The sequence below is a fragment of the Terrapene carolina genome, unplaced genomic scaffold (genome assembly GCF_002925995.2).
Source record: "Terrapene carolina triunguis isolate 2854851 unplaced genomic scaffold, T_m_triunguis-2.0 Scaffold136, whole genome shotgun sequence".
NCBI classification, from domain to species: Eukaryota; Metazoa; Chordata; order Testudines; family Emydidae; genus Terrapene; species Terrapene triunguis.
The window spans coordinates 3,409,272-3,422,209 of NW_020664487.1; the positions used below are offsets into that span (position 1 = coordinate 3,409,272).

General features: G+C 45.6%; 1 protein-coding gene across 1 annotated transcript in view; it reads right to left on the reverse strand.

Annotated features, from left to right (window-relative positions):
* Window positions 1–12,938, reverse strand: part of SHROOM3 (shroom family member 3) — a 237,435-nt gene that overhangs the window by 31,603 nt on the left and 192,894 nt on the right. Inside the window, exon 3 of the mRNA XM_026653361.1 lies at window positions 8,383–8,514. Coding sequence (XP_026509146.1) covers window positions 8,383–8,514 — 132 coding nt within the window. The remainder of the gene's footprint in view (window positions 1–8,382; window positions 8,515–12,938) is intronic.

Sequence of the window (12,938 nt, forward strand, 5' to 3'; positions counted from 1 at the left end):
GATAGATAGATAGATAGATAGATAGATAGATAGATAGATAGATAGATAATGAAAACCACTGAAAAATATATGGAGGAGAGGAGGAAAAATACATGCCCCAAATGCAAAGTTTTTGAACGTGTATGTATAGGCCAGATCCTCAACTGGTGTAAATCAGAGTAGCTCCACTGAGGTCAATGCTGATTTACAGCTGCTGAGAATCTGACCCTCAATGGGAGAAAATAGCTCTGTAGTATCTCGGGAGTTCTCCCAACAAATAAATCGCAGAACCTATAACAAGGCAGCAGAGCTGTGGAGACGCTTCTTTGCACCTGCAGTTCATCAGAATGTCAGTTAAGCAGGGCTGGATTCTCCATTGCCTTTCACCTTGTGCAGTAACTTATACCAGGGCAAGGTACGTGCAAAGATTACACAAGGTGCTGAACAATGGGAATCTGGCCCCTAATTCTCTAAGCTCCCCTCCAAAGAATACTAAAACACAAAGCAAGATGAGTTCCAAAACAGAGACATTACCTTGTAGCAAACATCAGCATTTTTGATAGCAACCCTCTGGCCAAATCAACATCGTATGGAGAAGGTGCTTTGCACAAAGCCCTTTTTCTGTGCTCTCTGTTCTTCTTTCAGCCTCTTTTTAGATATAAACGTTCCCCAGGAGCTCCATTTTCTGCTGCAGTTGTACAGTCTGATCTGACTCCAGGGCACTGAGTTTTAGGGAAGTTTCATCAGCCAACCATTCTACTAACGTGACCAATTAAAGCCACACTGGAGTTCCAGGGGTAGCAGGCATCCCACAACGCACCATGCTAGAAGAAGTTAACTGCTGAGTGTCACAATGCGATGCAAGAAAAAGCAAGGAGGGGAAGAAAACTGCTGACCACTTCCACTGGGGAAAAAATGCTTCATGGTAGAACCCAAGATAAAATCCAAAGTTCCTTTTCAAATGATATCACCAATAATAACTGCAGCCTCCTCCATACACAAAAATGACACTGTCTGCAAAACCCCATGAGAATTCCTTTGGAGTGCTTCACTATGGGCTTCATTGCAAAACACTGTAAAGACCTTTGGAGGAGAAATGAGCAGATTGGGGGAGCTGTACATTTTGGTGCCATTCCTATCCAGTGTGGAGCAGTCGTGTTGTATAAAGGTTGCCGTACGTATATATCAGCGCTGGGGTGAATATCAGATGAAAAGAACAGAGACAATGGGATCTCGACTGCACAAAGACGTCCTTATACCACACCAGTGAATCCCCCCGATTCTCACATCTCAATAGTTCATCAAGGGGTTCCCGACATGACATCAATAAAGTGAGGAGAGAATGGACGCCAGGGTCAACACTGAAAAATTACCCCGAGTCTATTGTCAGGGTTTAGAACTTGGCTATAAAAATTAATTTCACCTAAAAGGGACATGTTGTTTAAGAAGTGGTTACTGCAAAAGTGGCCATACATCACAACTGCCTTCCAAGGTACCACATGCACATGGCTTAGCAAATCCACACTAAATGAGTAATCTCTCACCAGAAATCACAATGGTCTGCCTTACAGGGTAAAACCTCCATTTTCACTACAAGCCTAAATAAAGGGAGCTCTTTCCATGTCAGGCTCTCTCTCAAGTAATTAATAGGTTTCTCCATCTTTTATATGGGCTATTTTTTACACCCAGGAAACCCCATTGCAGTCCCTGGTCCTGTCAAAGTGCTCTGCACTGTCTTGCTGGGGATCTAAGTTTGATTTAAAAATTTTTTTTATGTGAATGTAGCCCCTGATTCAGCCAGGAACTTAAGTGCATGGACTTCATTACTGTGCTTGAGACCCATTTAAGTCGGTAGAACTTAAGCACATGCTTAAGTACTTGCTGATTCACGGCTTTGAGTCTTTATTAAAGGGGAGGATTGTCAGCAATAGCTAGAGGCAGGCACAGGATAAGAAAGTACTGGGCAAATTTCTCAACAATGTCACGCTGTTGCATTTCAGTGACCTGCATTAGCTCTGGCTATTCCAGTCCAAAGTGTCTCTTGAGCCGAGAAAGGCAACTCAGCAAAATGACACATAGTTTTGAGATATGGGTGAATGTCTAGCAGGAGACCACGAATCCCATCTTCACTCATGAGCTAAGGCAGCTCTGCAGAGATGAAAGGCTAGTGCATTAATTCAGTACACTGCCATGGGTGGAAACTTCAGATTAAATGCTTTCTCCAACTCATACTTAAATAATACTGCATCACCCACAGAGCCCCATCAGGTCCTTCTGAAGACAAGAAGTGGTTGCAATAAGCATTTCAGCAAGACTGGGCAGGCCAAGAGGGCTGCCAAACATCTAACAGGGTGGTCTACCTTCTCTTAAATGTAGCACTCACTTTGTGGATCTGAAGGTAGGAGGGGCATACAAATATATGCTTCAAAACCACACGGAACGCATTCAGTCAACAGCTTCCCCCCTACCTAGTGCTAGATGGAAACATGTTATAGCCCCCAAGGCAGCTATAAAATTAGCTATAAAATTAACCAAATGGATCTATTTTTTAAGAAGTTTTGAGCTTTGAAGGATTCATTTAACATTAACCCCTTTGCTTCTGTGGATTATGGAGCTCCCATTGCTGGTTGAGGGCTTCATACCAAGAGCCAAAAAATTTAAGGGAAAATATTACTGGAGAGTGGCAGACAATAATAATGGGGGACAAGAAGAACTTTAGACTTATGTCCAAGTTTCAGTAAGATGCTGAAGCTAAAGAGGAGGATTCTGTAAGGAATGTCCCTTCATCAGCTGGTGTATCATAGGAACCCAAGTCTACAGCTGACTAACTTAATTTGATCCATGCAGGGAATAATGGGATGTAATTCAGTCTTTTAGAACATGAATCAATGCACAGTAAAGGGCCTATCACTGAGTTTGACTGACTACCAACTAAGTCACCATTGTCAGCACACCAATCAGGTGATCTTCATTTGTCGATCACAGTATGCAGTTGAGGCTACAGGTGTACAGATGTTCATCAAACTCATGGCTGACATATGAATCAAAGAACCTTTGGTGAGTCTAGATTTTCCCAGTAAAAGCTAATCCATGTGGATGGACTCCTGTGTCCATATGGGTGGGTATAACGGTCAACCAGCATGGATCATCCTGCTGGATCAGGGCTCATGCCTGCAATTAAGATACACAAGGGAAAATCTCTACGTTAAAAAGACCCGAGAAGAAGGATTTGTATAATGAAAACATTGTCATCAATGGAGCTTACACTCGCTGAGGATCTGTCTCAGAGTTTGTCACATTTCACTGTAGCAATATACTGGGCATCGTTAGAATAAGGATATGTCCTATGTGCATCCACCAAAATGACAATCAGTCCCCAGAGCCTGAAAATAAATCAAGTGCATTGAACTTCCTGCTTCATATTTATATCGGGCCATACTCCTCATTACAGTCCTTGTGCTTTGCTATTAAGCAGAAGGTGAATGAAAACTAAAACACTCAGAAAGCCTATTAGGATTTCTACAGAGTGAAGCCACAATCCACTCAAAGAGACGTCATTCATAATTAAGGTGCAGTCATGGTTCTCAAAATAGCACATTGGACTAGGTCAATTAGAAAGAAAATCAACCTTAATAGCCTCAGCTTTATTCCTCTTTACTGATTCTGTTTGTTTAGACTCACAGAACTCTTCGAAGAAGTTTTGGTGCCAGGCTGGGAGGAAGCTGTGTTCCTTAATAGACATTACTGAAGAATAATGAAAACTCACCAGAAAGATTACTCAAGTCAGTGAAGCGTTACTCAAAATGTCACCAGATCAACATAGGGCCAATCATAGCTCTCCACAAGGTTTGCAAAAATGGGACAGAACTGAACACACACATGTTTATTCTTCTGCATATGCTCAGGCAACGTTCCCACTAACAGCAGTGTACGCCAGTTAAAAAAGGACATACTTCACACAGTTTAGGTGAGTCCTGTGAATATACTGCAAACTGGCTTTTAAATAATTCAAATAATTTTAAATAATTCAAAATATATTGAGAAGTACATTATGGGCCGTTTCCAATAGACAACTCTCTGCCTGAGGAAATCATTTTAAAGTGTCCCCAAGATTTCTTGCTTGTTTGATCTTTAGTCAAAGATCAAGGATAACATCTGCTGAGATCACTTGAGTTCTAGCGTGGACCAGTTTGGTCCCACTGGTATTGCTTGCCCCATTCCCAGTGCTTAAGACAGGTTTCACTTTTGGCCTTTAGCTGATACATTCAAATGCTATTTGTTTACCGTCTTTGCCAAGCTACATTTAGGATACCTGAGTTGTGCCACGTTGACTCTTTATAGCCATGTCACGTTGCACTAGTTGTGGGAGCTTTAACACACCTCTGAAATCACTTTACATTTACTTAGGGCTTGTCTAGACGAGCATTTAGTTTGTGGCAAGTTGGGGTGTAAATCGACCTCACACTAGCCTGCTGTGCACTAAGGGCCCTTGCGAACCCTGCTGCAGTGTACCGGAAGTTCCCTAGTGAGCTTTGATCTAGTCCAGTTTCAACGTGGTGTCACTCTGCGACTGCATTAGGAAACCGTTGGAGCGCAGCAGCCGGGTGCACAGGGACAATGAGTGAACAGCAGGCTAACATGGGGTAGATTTACACCCCACCTTGCTGTGAACTAAAAACATGTCTACACAGCAAAAAACACCCGCAGCAGTGAGTCTCAGAACCTGGGTCAACTGACTCAGGCTCGTGCTACCGGGCTAAAAATAGCAGTGTAGGCATTCCTGCTCGTGCTGGAGCCCAGGCTCTGAAATCTGGTGAGCTTTTACAGATGGGGAAACTGAGGCATACATGGTGAAGGTCACCCAGAGCTGGTAACTGGATTATGCTCTAACTAATTACCTGATGCTTAACTGTCATTCAGTAAAAAGTGCAGCTAACAGGCAATATCTCTTAGATTTAAGGCTCATCTTACTCAAGCGAAGAGTCCCACTGACTTCAGCTGACATTAACTGGACAACGCACTTGAATAAAGTGAGCAGGATTTAGCTGTTAATATGAGAGCTGATGTAGAATAACTACATCCTCGTTGATTACTAGATCCAACAAGTGTGTCCTACTGGAATCTTTTCTGAATGCAGAGTTTTTAACAACCAGTAGCATTTATTTAACCCCCTATATAAAGTAAATGAAAGGGTGTATCAGATCCGAAATTTGAAGGGAAGCCATACTGGTTGGGTTCCACTGCCAGAACATTCACGCAGTTCACACGTGACTGTGGCTTAGGCAAGTAGAAGTCAGGACCGATTAATTGTTCTTGCCTGGTGTTACCTAGAGAACAGGAAGGTTGGAATGAAAGGCTGGAGGGGTCTGAAAGACAGCCTCTCCCCTGTTCTTGCTACAATTTCACGGTACTTTCCTTTACTAGAAAAGAGGAAGAAAGAAGAGATACGGAAAGGGTGCCTGATCGTATTGTAGGGCGTTTATACTTTTCAGCTTATGTCTTAGGGGAAAACTCCAGCAATTTCTGTCTCCCCAAGCATTACTACTATAGTCTCCTGAAGTGAAGCCAAAACAAAAGACCCTGGGCCAGACCCCCAGGCCCAGCTGGCAAAAATCGGCACAGCTCTGTTGAAGTCATAGAGCGACGCTGATTTATGCCAACTGAGGATCTGGCTCAACAGGTTTAATGCAAACAATTTTTCTGGTTCTTCTTCAGTCAATACATAATTAGTTCAAAAAAGACAAGCGAACAACAAAAACTAAGATGCTTACGCACTCTGCTAGAAAACACACAGCAACCGCATCAGGAGAGACTTCTAAACAATGGATGGAATGTGCTTTCCAACTCTCGCTCATTTCCAATAATGAGCAGTACAGAGCCGGTGACTGGCAGGAAATATGTCACACTATAAGCCTGATTATCCCAATGCAATGGGGACAGTGAATAACTGCAGATAGCAAAGGGGATTTGCAGTGTAATTAGCAGACACCAGGAACACGATCCTGTTTTGGATAACGGTTTCAGATGGGATATCTGAATTCCACTCTTTTTGTGCTATACGTTCATACTGCTGTGCCTGATTCGCCTCCGATTTACCCAGATGCAAATCAAAAGCAGCTCCCTTGAATTCAATGGCGTTACACACATAAAAGGCCTGGCTGTCCCCACACCAGTGTAGGTACATATGTATGTACACATTTACATACTACATAGATTCTGAACCAGACCCTTCCCTGGCGTAACTCACAGATAAGTTGATCGACGCCAACAGGGGATCTGACCCTCTGGTTTCAACTGAGTTCTCCTGATTTGCCCCTGAGCTTGTGAGAGCAGTCTCCAGGCCCTATGGTCTCAATCTCTCACAGCCTGGACAGAGTGGAGAGCAGGGTGGCTGCAGGGAGCCGGCTGCTGCTACTTGATTCAGCCCTGGGGCAAGCTCAAGCTGCCAGGGTCAACTTAACTTACGTCACTGGCCTAAGGTCCCTCAGGGACCTTACATCAGTGAAGGGGCAGGCAAAGATGAGCTCAGATGTGACATGATCCCTTCCCTCCCTGCCCCTCCCCTTGGGGATGGGAGAGAGTAGAGCTACCTCCACCAGATTTACACCAACAGAGAGTTACCCGGCACAGCGGTAATTCTCCACTAACGGCTTGCAGTGGCTAATAAACCTGAAAATACAGACCATATATGTAACGTAACTCAAATATGTAATATAGCTCAGATGACTAAGGAGCCAGCACCTCTTTCATACAAAGCCTTTTAAATTTTTCAGATTTTTGCCCCACATTCCTAAATGGCCTCCTCAAGGATTGAACTTACAACCCTCCGTTTAGGAGGCCAATGCTCAAACCACTGAGCTATCCCTGAAGAGAGTAGCTAAGCTGGACTCTCTAGACCTGATTCTTCACTGCTTTGCACCTTGTCTAGTCATTCATGCTTGTGCAGAGTGGCTGTAAAACAAGATCATTACGATCTAGTAGCATTTTATACTCACTTTGCACTCCACAAAGTGCTGGGCAACAAAGAATCAGGCAGGCAGTACTCAAAAATTACACAGCATTCTATAGTTAACGATGCCAACTCCAGGACCGATCCTCAGCTGGTGAACACAGGTGCAGCTCCACTGATTTCAACAGACCCCAATTTCCAGCATCTAAGAATCTGGCCCTAGAATCCTGGAGTTTCCCAAAGACTGGAAACACTTATTTTCCACCCTGAATTTCACAGAACGCTTTAGACAATCGGCGATCCAAAGCACTTCATCATTTCGGATGTGTTTACAGAAAGCAAACAAGTTGTGGGGCTGCCCCTGCTGGCACAGCCAAAGGTTAAGGCCTTGCAGCATATTCCCTCCCACTCTCAAATTCTTCTACATTAAGGCTACTTCCTGTTTGGAACCAAAGTGTCAACCATTGATACACAATATAGACAGGTAGCAGACACAGCCTGAAATGCTACCATCTGTGTAATAAAAAAACCCCGTGACTGTTCTGACGGTAAAATATCACAATGAAGCACTAAACTGTGATGCTTCTCTCAAGTAACTACTGTTGGGAATGAAAGATCTACAAGCAGGAAGTACTAAGCTTGAACTCTCAAAGCGTTTTGATTTATTTTCAGTTCAAAACAACCTTTTGTTTCAAAATTTCCATCAGTTTTACAAAAACAAACAAACAAACAATTAAAAATGGTCAAAATAAAAAGGGAAACATTTGGATTTTGTCAAAATGAAATACTTCTTTCAATCTGAATGAACTCTTTTTTCACTTTTCAATTCACTGAAAATTTTCCTTGATTTTTCAGAATTCCCAGCAAATCAAAAAAAACGCGTTATTTGCACAGCTCTAATCTTCAGATGCCTCAATACCTCTACACATCTATCCCTTGGTCCAAAGCAATGGAGCTACTCCAGATTTACCCCAGTGCAGTGGAAAGCTGAATTTGGCCCTACTTCTCTAATTGTCTTCTCCAGGACTGACAAAGTTCTATACAGGAGAGGAAAGGAAAGCACACCCGAGTTAACCAGTCTCCCCTTGGGCATATCAGCAACAAGAGTGACTAGCTACTCTGTGCACAGCCCCACACAAACATTATCAACGACAGCAAAGTTGTCCCTTGCTCAGGGCACAAGATTGAGTTTATTTCCCTGGCATTATGCTGGAGGTGTGCGAAGGGCTAAGTGTGAGGTGAGATAATTACTCTGACACAATCCCACTTCCTGACGCTTCAAAAACTTGACACTTACACGGGTATAAATTGACGCTTCTCCCCGACGAGGGAAGTTGTGTTTGACAACGGACCCAGCTGAGGATCTGTCCCAGAATGCAATTCAAAGTACATAAATAACCGGAATAGGTAGAGGGCGGGAAGAGAATCATGAGCAAAACCATCTTCTCTCTCACCTGTTCTTCAGCCGTGGTTTAACTCCTCCTGACCATGCTGTTTTGCTGTGCTGTAGGTCAGTGGGGATACACTCCGGACTGAGTGAGTGGGAAGCGGGCAGGTCAGTGTGTTCCTTTGCTACACATGTGTCCCTGTCAAAAGAAACCAAGGGAGTGTCAAAGTTCATGGAGTGCCTGAGACAGACAGACACACATACATTAATGATGCGTCTGACGAAGTGGATATTCACCCACGAAAGCTTATGCTCCAATACATCTGTTAGTCTTAAAGGTGCCACAGGAGTCTCTGTTGCTTTACACATACATTAAGATCACTTTCAAAATATCAAAGAAATATGTAGATGGGGGGGGTATTACATCAAAGCCTCATTTTTAACACGCACAAAGGAAAATGTCTGATGGAAAACAGCTGCTAAAAGCCATTGATGTGCCTATTCTTCTCCATGGGAAAGATGAAAGGATACATCATCACCAAAACTGATTCGTAGGGTGAAATTCTGCTCTCCGTTATAGCTAGGCAGAGTTTGGTCATTAAAACCCTCCTCCCTAAATGTTTTGGAGCAACTGTGCAATAGATCAACATAGATTGTCACTGATCGAGAAGAATCAACAGCGGGATCAAATATAGAACGCATTGAGAGAGAGACAAAGTGGGTGAAGTAATATCTTTTATTAGGCCAACCTCTGGTGGAGGGGACAAGTTTCTGAACTTCACAGAGCTCATCCTCAGGTCTGGAGAAGGTGACCAGAGGTTAATGCATTAACTACTGAGAAGTACAAATGCTAATAGTGAGAGGGGCAGCCATTGGGCCAGGTCCTGAACGTACACATAGGAAAAGGCAGCCCTTGGCCTTTGAGATCTTACAGTCTACACCAGCGGTGGGCCAACTACGGCCTGCGGGCTGGATCCAGCCCACCAGCCATTTTAAGCCGGTGTGCGAGCTCCCGCTGGGGAGCGGGGTCTGGGGCTTGCCCCGCTTCAGCTGGGGTGCAGGGTCGGGGGCAGTACCACGCGGCTCCTGGAAGCGGCGGCATGGCCCTGCTCTGGCTCCTATGCGCTCCAATGGCACCTCCGGTGCTCCAATGGGAGCTGCAGGGGCGGTGCCTGCGGACGGGGCAGCGTGCAGAGCCGCCTGGCTGCGCCTCCCCGTAGGAGCCGGAGAAGGGACATGCTGCTGCTTCCGGGAGCTGCTTGAGGTAAGTGCTGCTCAGGGCCTGCACCCCTGTCCTAGCCCCAGCCCTGATCCCCGTCCCGCCCTCCGAACCCCTCAGTCCCAGCCCAGAGCACTCTCCTACACCCCAAACGCCTTATCCCCAGCCCCACCCCAGAGCCCGCACCCCCCAGATGGAACCCTCCTCCTCCCCGCACCCCACTCCCTCACCCCAGCCTGGAGCCCCTCACGCACCCTGAACTCATTTCTGGCCCCACCCCAGAGCCCGCACCCCCAACCAGAGCCCAAACCCCCTCCCGAACCCCAACCCCAATTTTGTCAACATTCATGGGCCGCCATACAATTTCTATTCCCAGATGTGGCCCTCAAGCCAAAAAGTTTGCCCACCCCTGGTCTACACAGACAAGACAAAAGCTACGAGAAAGGAAACGTTATCCCCGATTTACAAATGAGGCCTTAAGATATTAAGTGACTGGCCCAAGGTCACACTGGAAGTCTGTGTCAGAGCCAGGAACTGACCACTGATCTCCTGTCTCTGACTCTAGTGCTTTAACCACAAGAGCATCCTTCTTTCCTGTAAGAGGAGCAGGAGCTGCGTTGCAAAGCTGAGGAACTTAGCTTGGGTGAGCACTAGTTCTTCTTGTTTTAAGGCTGTATTCCAGGCTAGCTTTGCTAACAGCCAAACCATTGATCTCACGCCCGCAGACAAGTCCTACCTACCCGGAACGATGGCGAGATAGAAAGGTCTATCCACAGTTCAACGTTCTTCCCATTAGATTAACACACAAAGGGCTAGCCCACCCCATCAAAAACAACACAGCTGATTATTAATTATTTCTATTCTTTTAGCATAGAAAATAAAATCTCTTGAAACACTGGGTGTTCTTAATGACTCTAATTTTCACAGTCAAATGTGGGTCTGGTTTACAGTCACCTCTCTGCTAATGTAAGGAAAACACTGCCTAAAAATCTGTGTGAGACGCATGCGCTTTCCCTGTCTTTCCTTCCCTCCTGCCTAGCCCTGAGGAGAGCTGCAGACTAAGATGGGGAGTAATTGTCCCTTGTTCTACGTTTAATAGGCTTCGGTCTGAGAGCACATGCCAACATAGGAGGCTTTAGATATTTCGGATGGCTTGGATTCCATTCCTGTGAGAGGCCAGCCTTCTTTGTATCCAGTTAAATCCTCCCCCTCCAAGCCCCGCTCCCTCGCAAGCCCCCCACGTGTCAGGCAAGAATTTTAAGTCTCACATTGCAGATGAGATATACCAGGGAAACAGCAGCACTTTCACCTAGATTGGGGAATTTCATTGGTCCAGAACTAGACAGAACGGCCTCCTTCCTCCGTCTGCTTATCTGTGTCTGCGTTTTACCCCAAATCCTGCTGGAGCTGCCTTTTTTTTAAATCAAATCTCACTCTACTTTACCTCTCACCCAGTGTGACCGTGTCCTACTCCCCTCTGTATAAACCTCTGGGGAACCTCGTAGGTATGAGTAAGGGGGCGTTATTTAGCAACTGAGACAGTGGGCCCTCCTCACAGTTGCTCGATGCACATACAAAACAATACAAACTGATTGACTAATGCCGAACAAAATAGCTCTCCCTCTGCATAAAGCTAACCAGATTCCTCTCAGGAAGAAGCCTGCATGAATACTGGGAGCCAAATTTCTCCACACCAGTGACATGCCACTGAAGCCAATGGCTCCACTTCTCCTCTCGCACCAGTTTCATCAATATAGTTACTATTACTCCCGATGTACGCCTGTGTGGGAGAAGAATATTTCAGTGGAGGATAGAGCAGAGAGGAGAGAACTGGTCTCGATAAGATTAAACTTAACCTCTTTTTTGAAAAAATAAATATTATTGCTTATATTGCAGGAGTGCCTAGAGGACAGATGTGATGAAGTGAGAATTCTTCATCATGTTTTGTATGAATACTCTGTGTGCCTCAGTTTCCCCCATGTGCTGCATGGTTAACTAGGTGGGGGGGAAAGGTTGTGTACCCTTTGCAGAGCTCCAGGTATGGCTGTCTGGGCCTGACCCCATGCTATGAAGAGTCTCAAAAGACAATTGCTCGGACTTTTGGTACCTAGCAAATAACAGCTATGGAAGATCCACCTCTCCGCAGAAAGCCAGCCTGGTTTGACCAGCTGGAGAACAAAGGGCTAGGAGGAGGGCCAGGTGACAATGTTTGCCTGGGAACAAGGACAAAGGACTGAGGAGGGGCCGGGAGGTTGTTAAGGGTGGGTTGCTGGAAGCAGGAAAAGCTTCTGGACTGGGACTAAGAAAGGGTCAGAGGAGAGCTCTGGGCTCTGAACTGACCCAGGTGGCCTATGCTGTAACTCTCTGCTCTCTGTGATAACCAAGGACATTCGACGCTGCGTTCCAGACATGTAATACGCCCTTCTGCTTTTACAGCGCTGTCTGGGAGTCACTCCAGATAAAGGAAACTGGGGGTGCATTGCTCCCTTTAGGTGTGTAAGTCTCCCTCCGGGGTCCAATCCAGGTGGACTTGCTGCAGGGAGCTCACGGCATAAAGCAGGTGTGCAGAAGGCTCCAAGTTTTGGTCCCAGGAGGCTGTGAAGCCACGGGGTTTACCCCAGTGAGAGAGTGTGACCCTAAGGGGGCTGACGCACTGAAGGAGCTCTCCCAGGGACCAGACCTGTGGATCCGTGACAACAGGGCCCCGAAATGCCAAGCTCTTTGCAAACATACAGCAAAGAAATGGCCCCTACCCTGCAGAGCTTACACATCTGCTCTACTTGTTTCTAGACAGAGCCGCTCTTGGGGGGATCTTTGTTACAAGTGAGCACATGGAAGCATCTGAAAAATCTATTCTTGCAAGATTTCCAGCACCCTTTGGCAGACCTCAGCAGATCAGAAAAGCCCTCAGCTGATGGACGCTGATTGGTAACTTGTCTCCAAATGAGGAGCTTGATCCTGCATTCTTTGTGTACTCAAAATTCCCACTGATTTCAGTAGCTTTGGACACATACAAAATGTAGGGATTTGGTCCCTTTGGCGGTTTGCTATGACTAGTACAAAGCAGGATATACAGCTATACTATTGCACTGATACTAGGCCAAATCCTAGGTCCTGTAATTCTGCAGAGGAGAGCCTTGCACTGGTAGAGAAGCAGTATGGCCAGCCAAAAACCACGAGTGAGCCTTCCCTCACTCCATGAGACAGGCTTAAAATACATGGAATTTAAGAATGACCCATTTTGGGTTCTTTTCATTTGCCTGGTGGGGTTGGAGCCTTCAGGAGGCAGTCAGGCCAAGGTTTCAAGCCTTTCTTGGCAACCATGAGAACAGAAATGTACTCTGTGTTTATTAACGAAAGCTGGGCGTCTCCTACAATCACATGACTCCAGGAGCTGGGGCTTT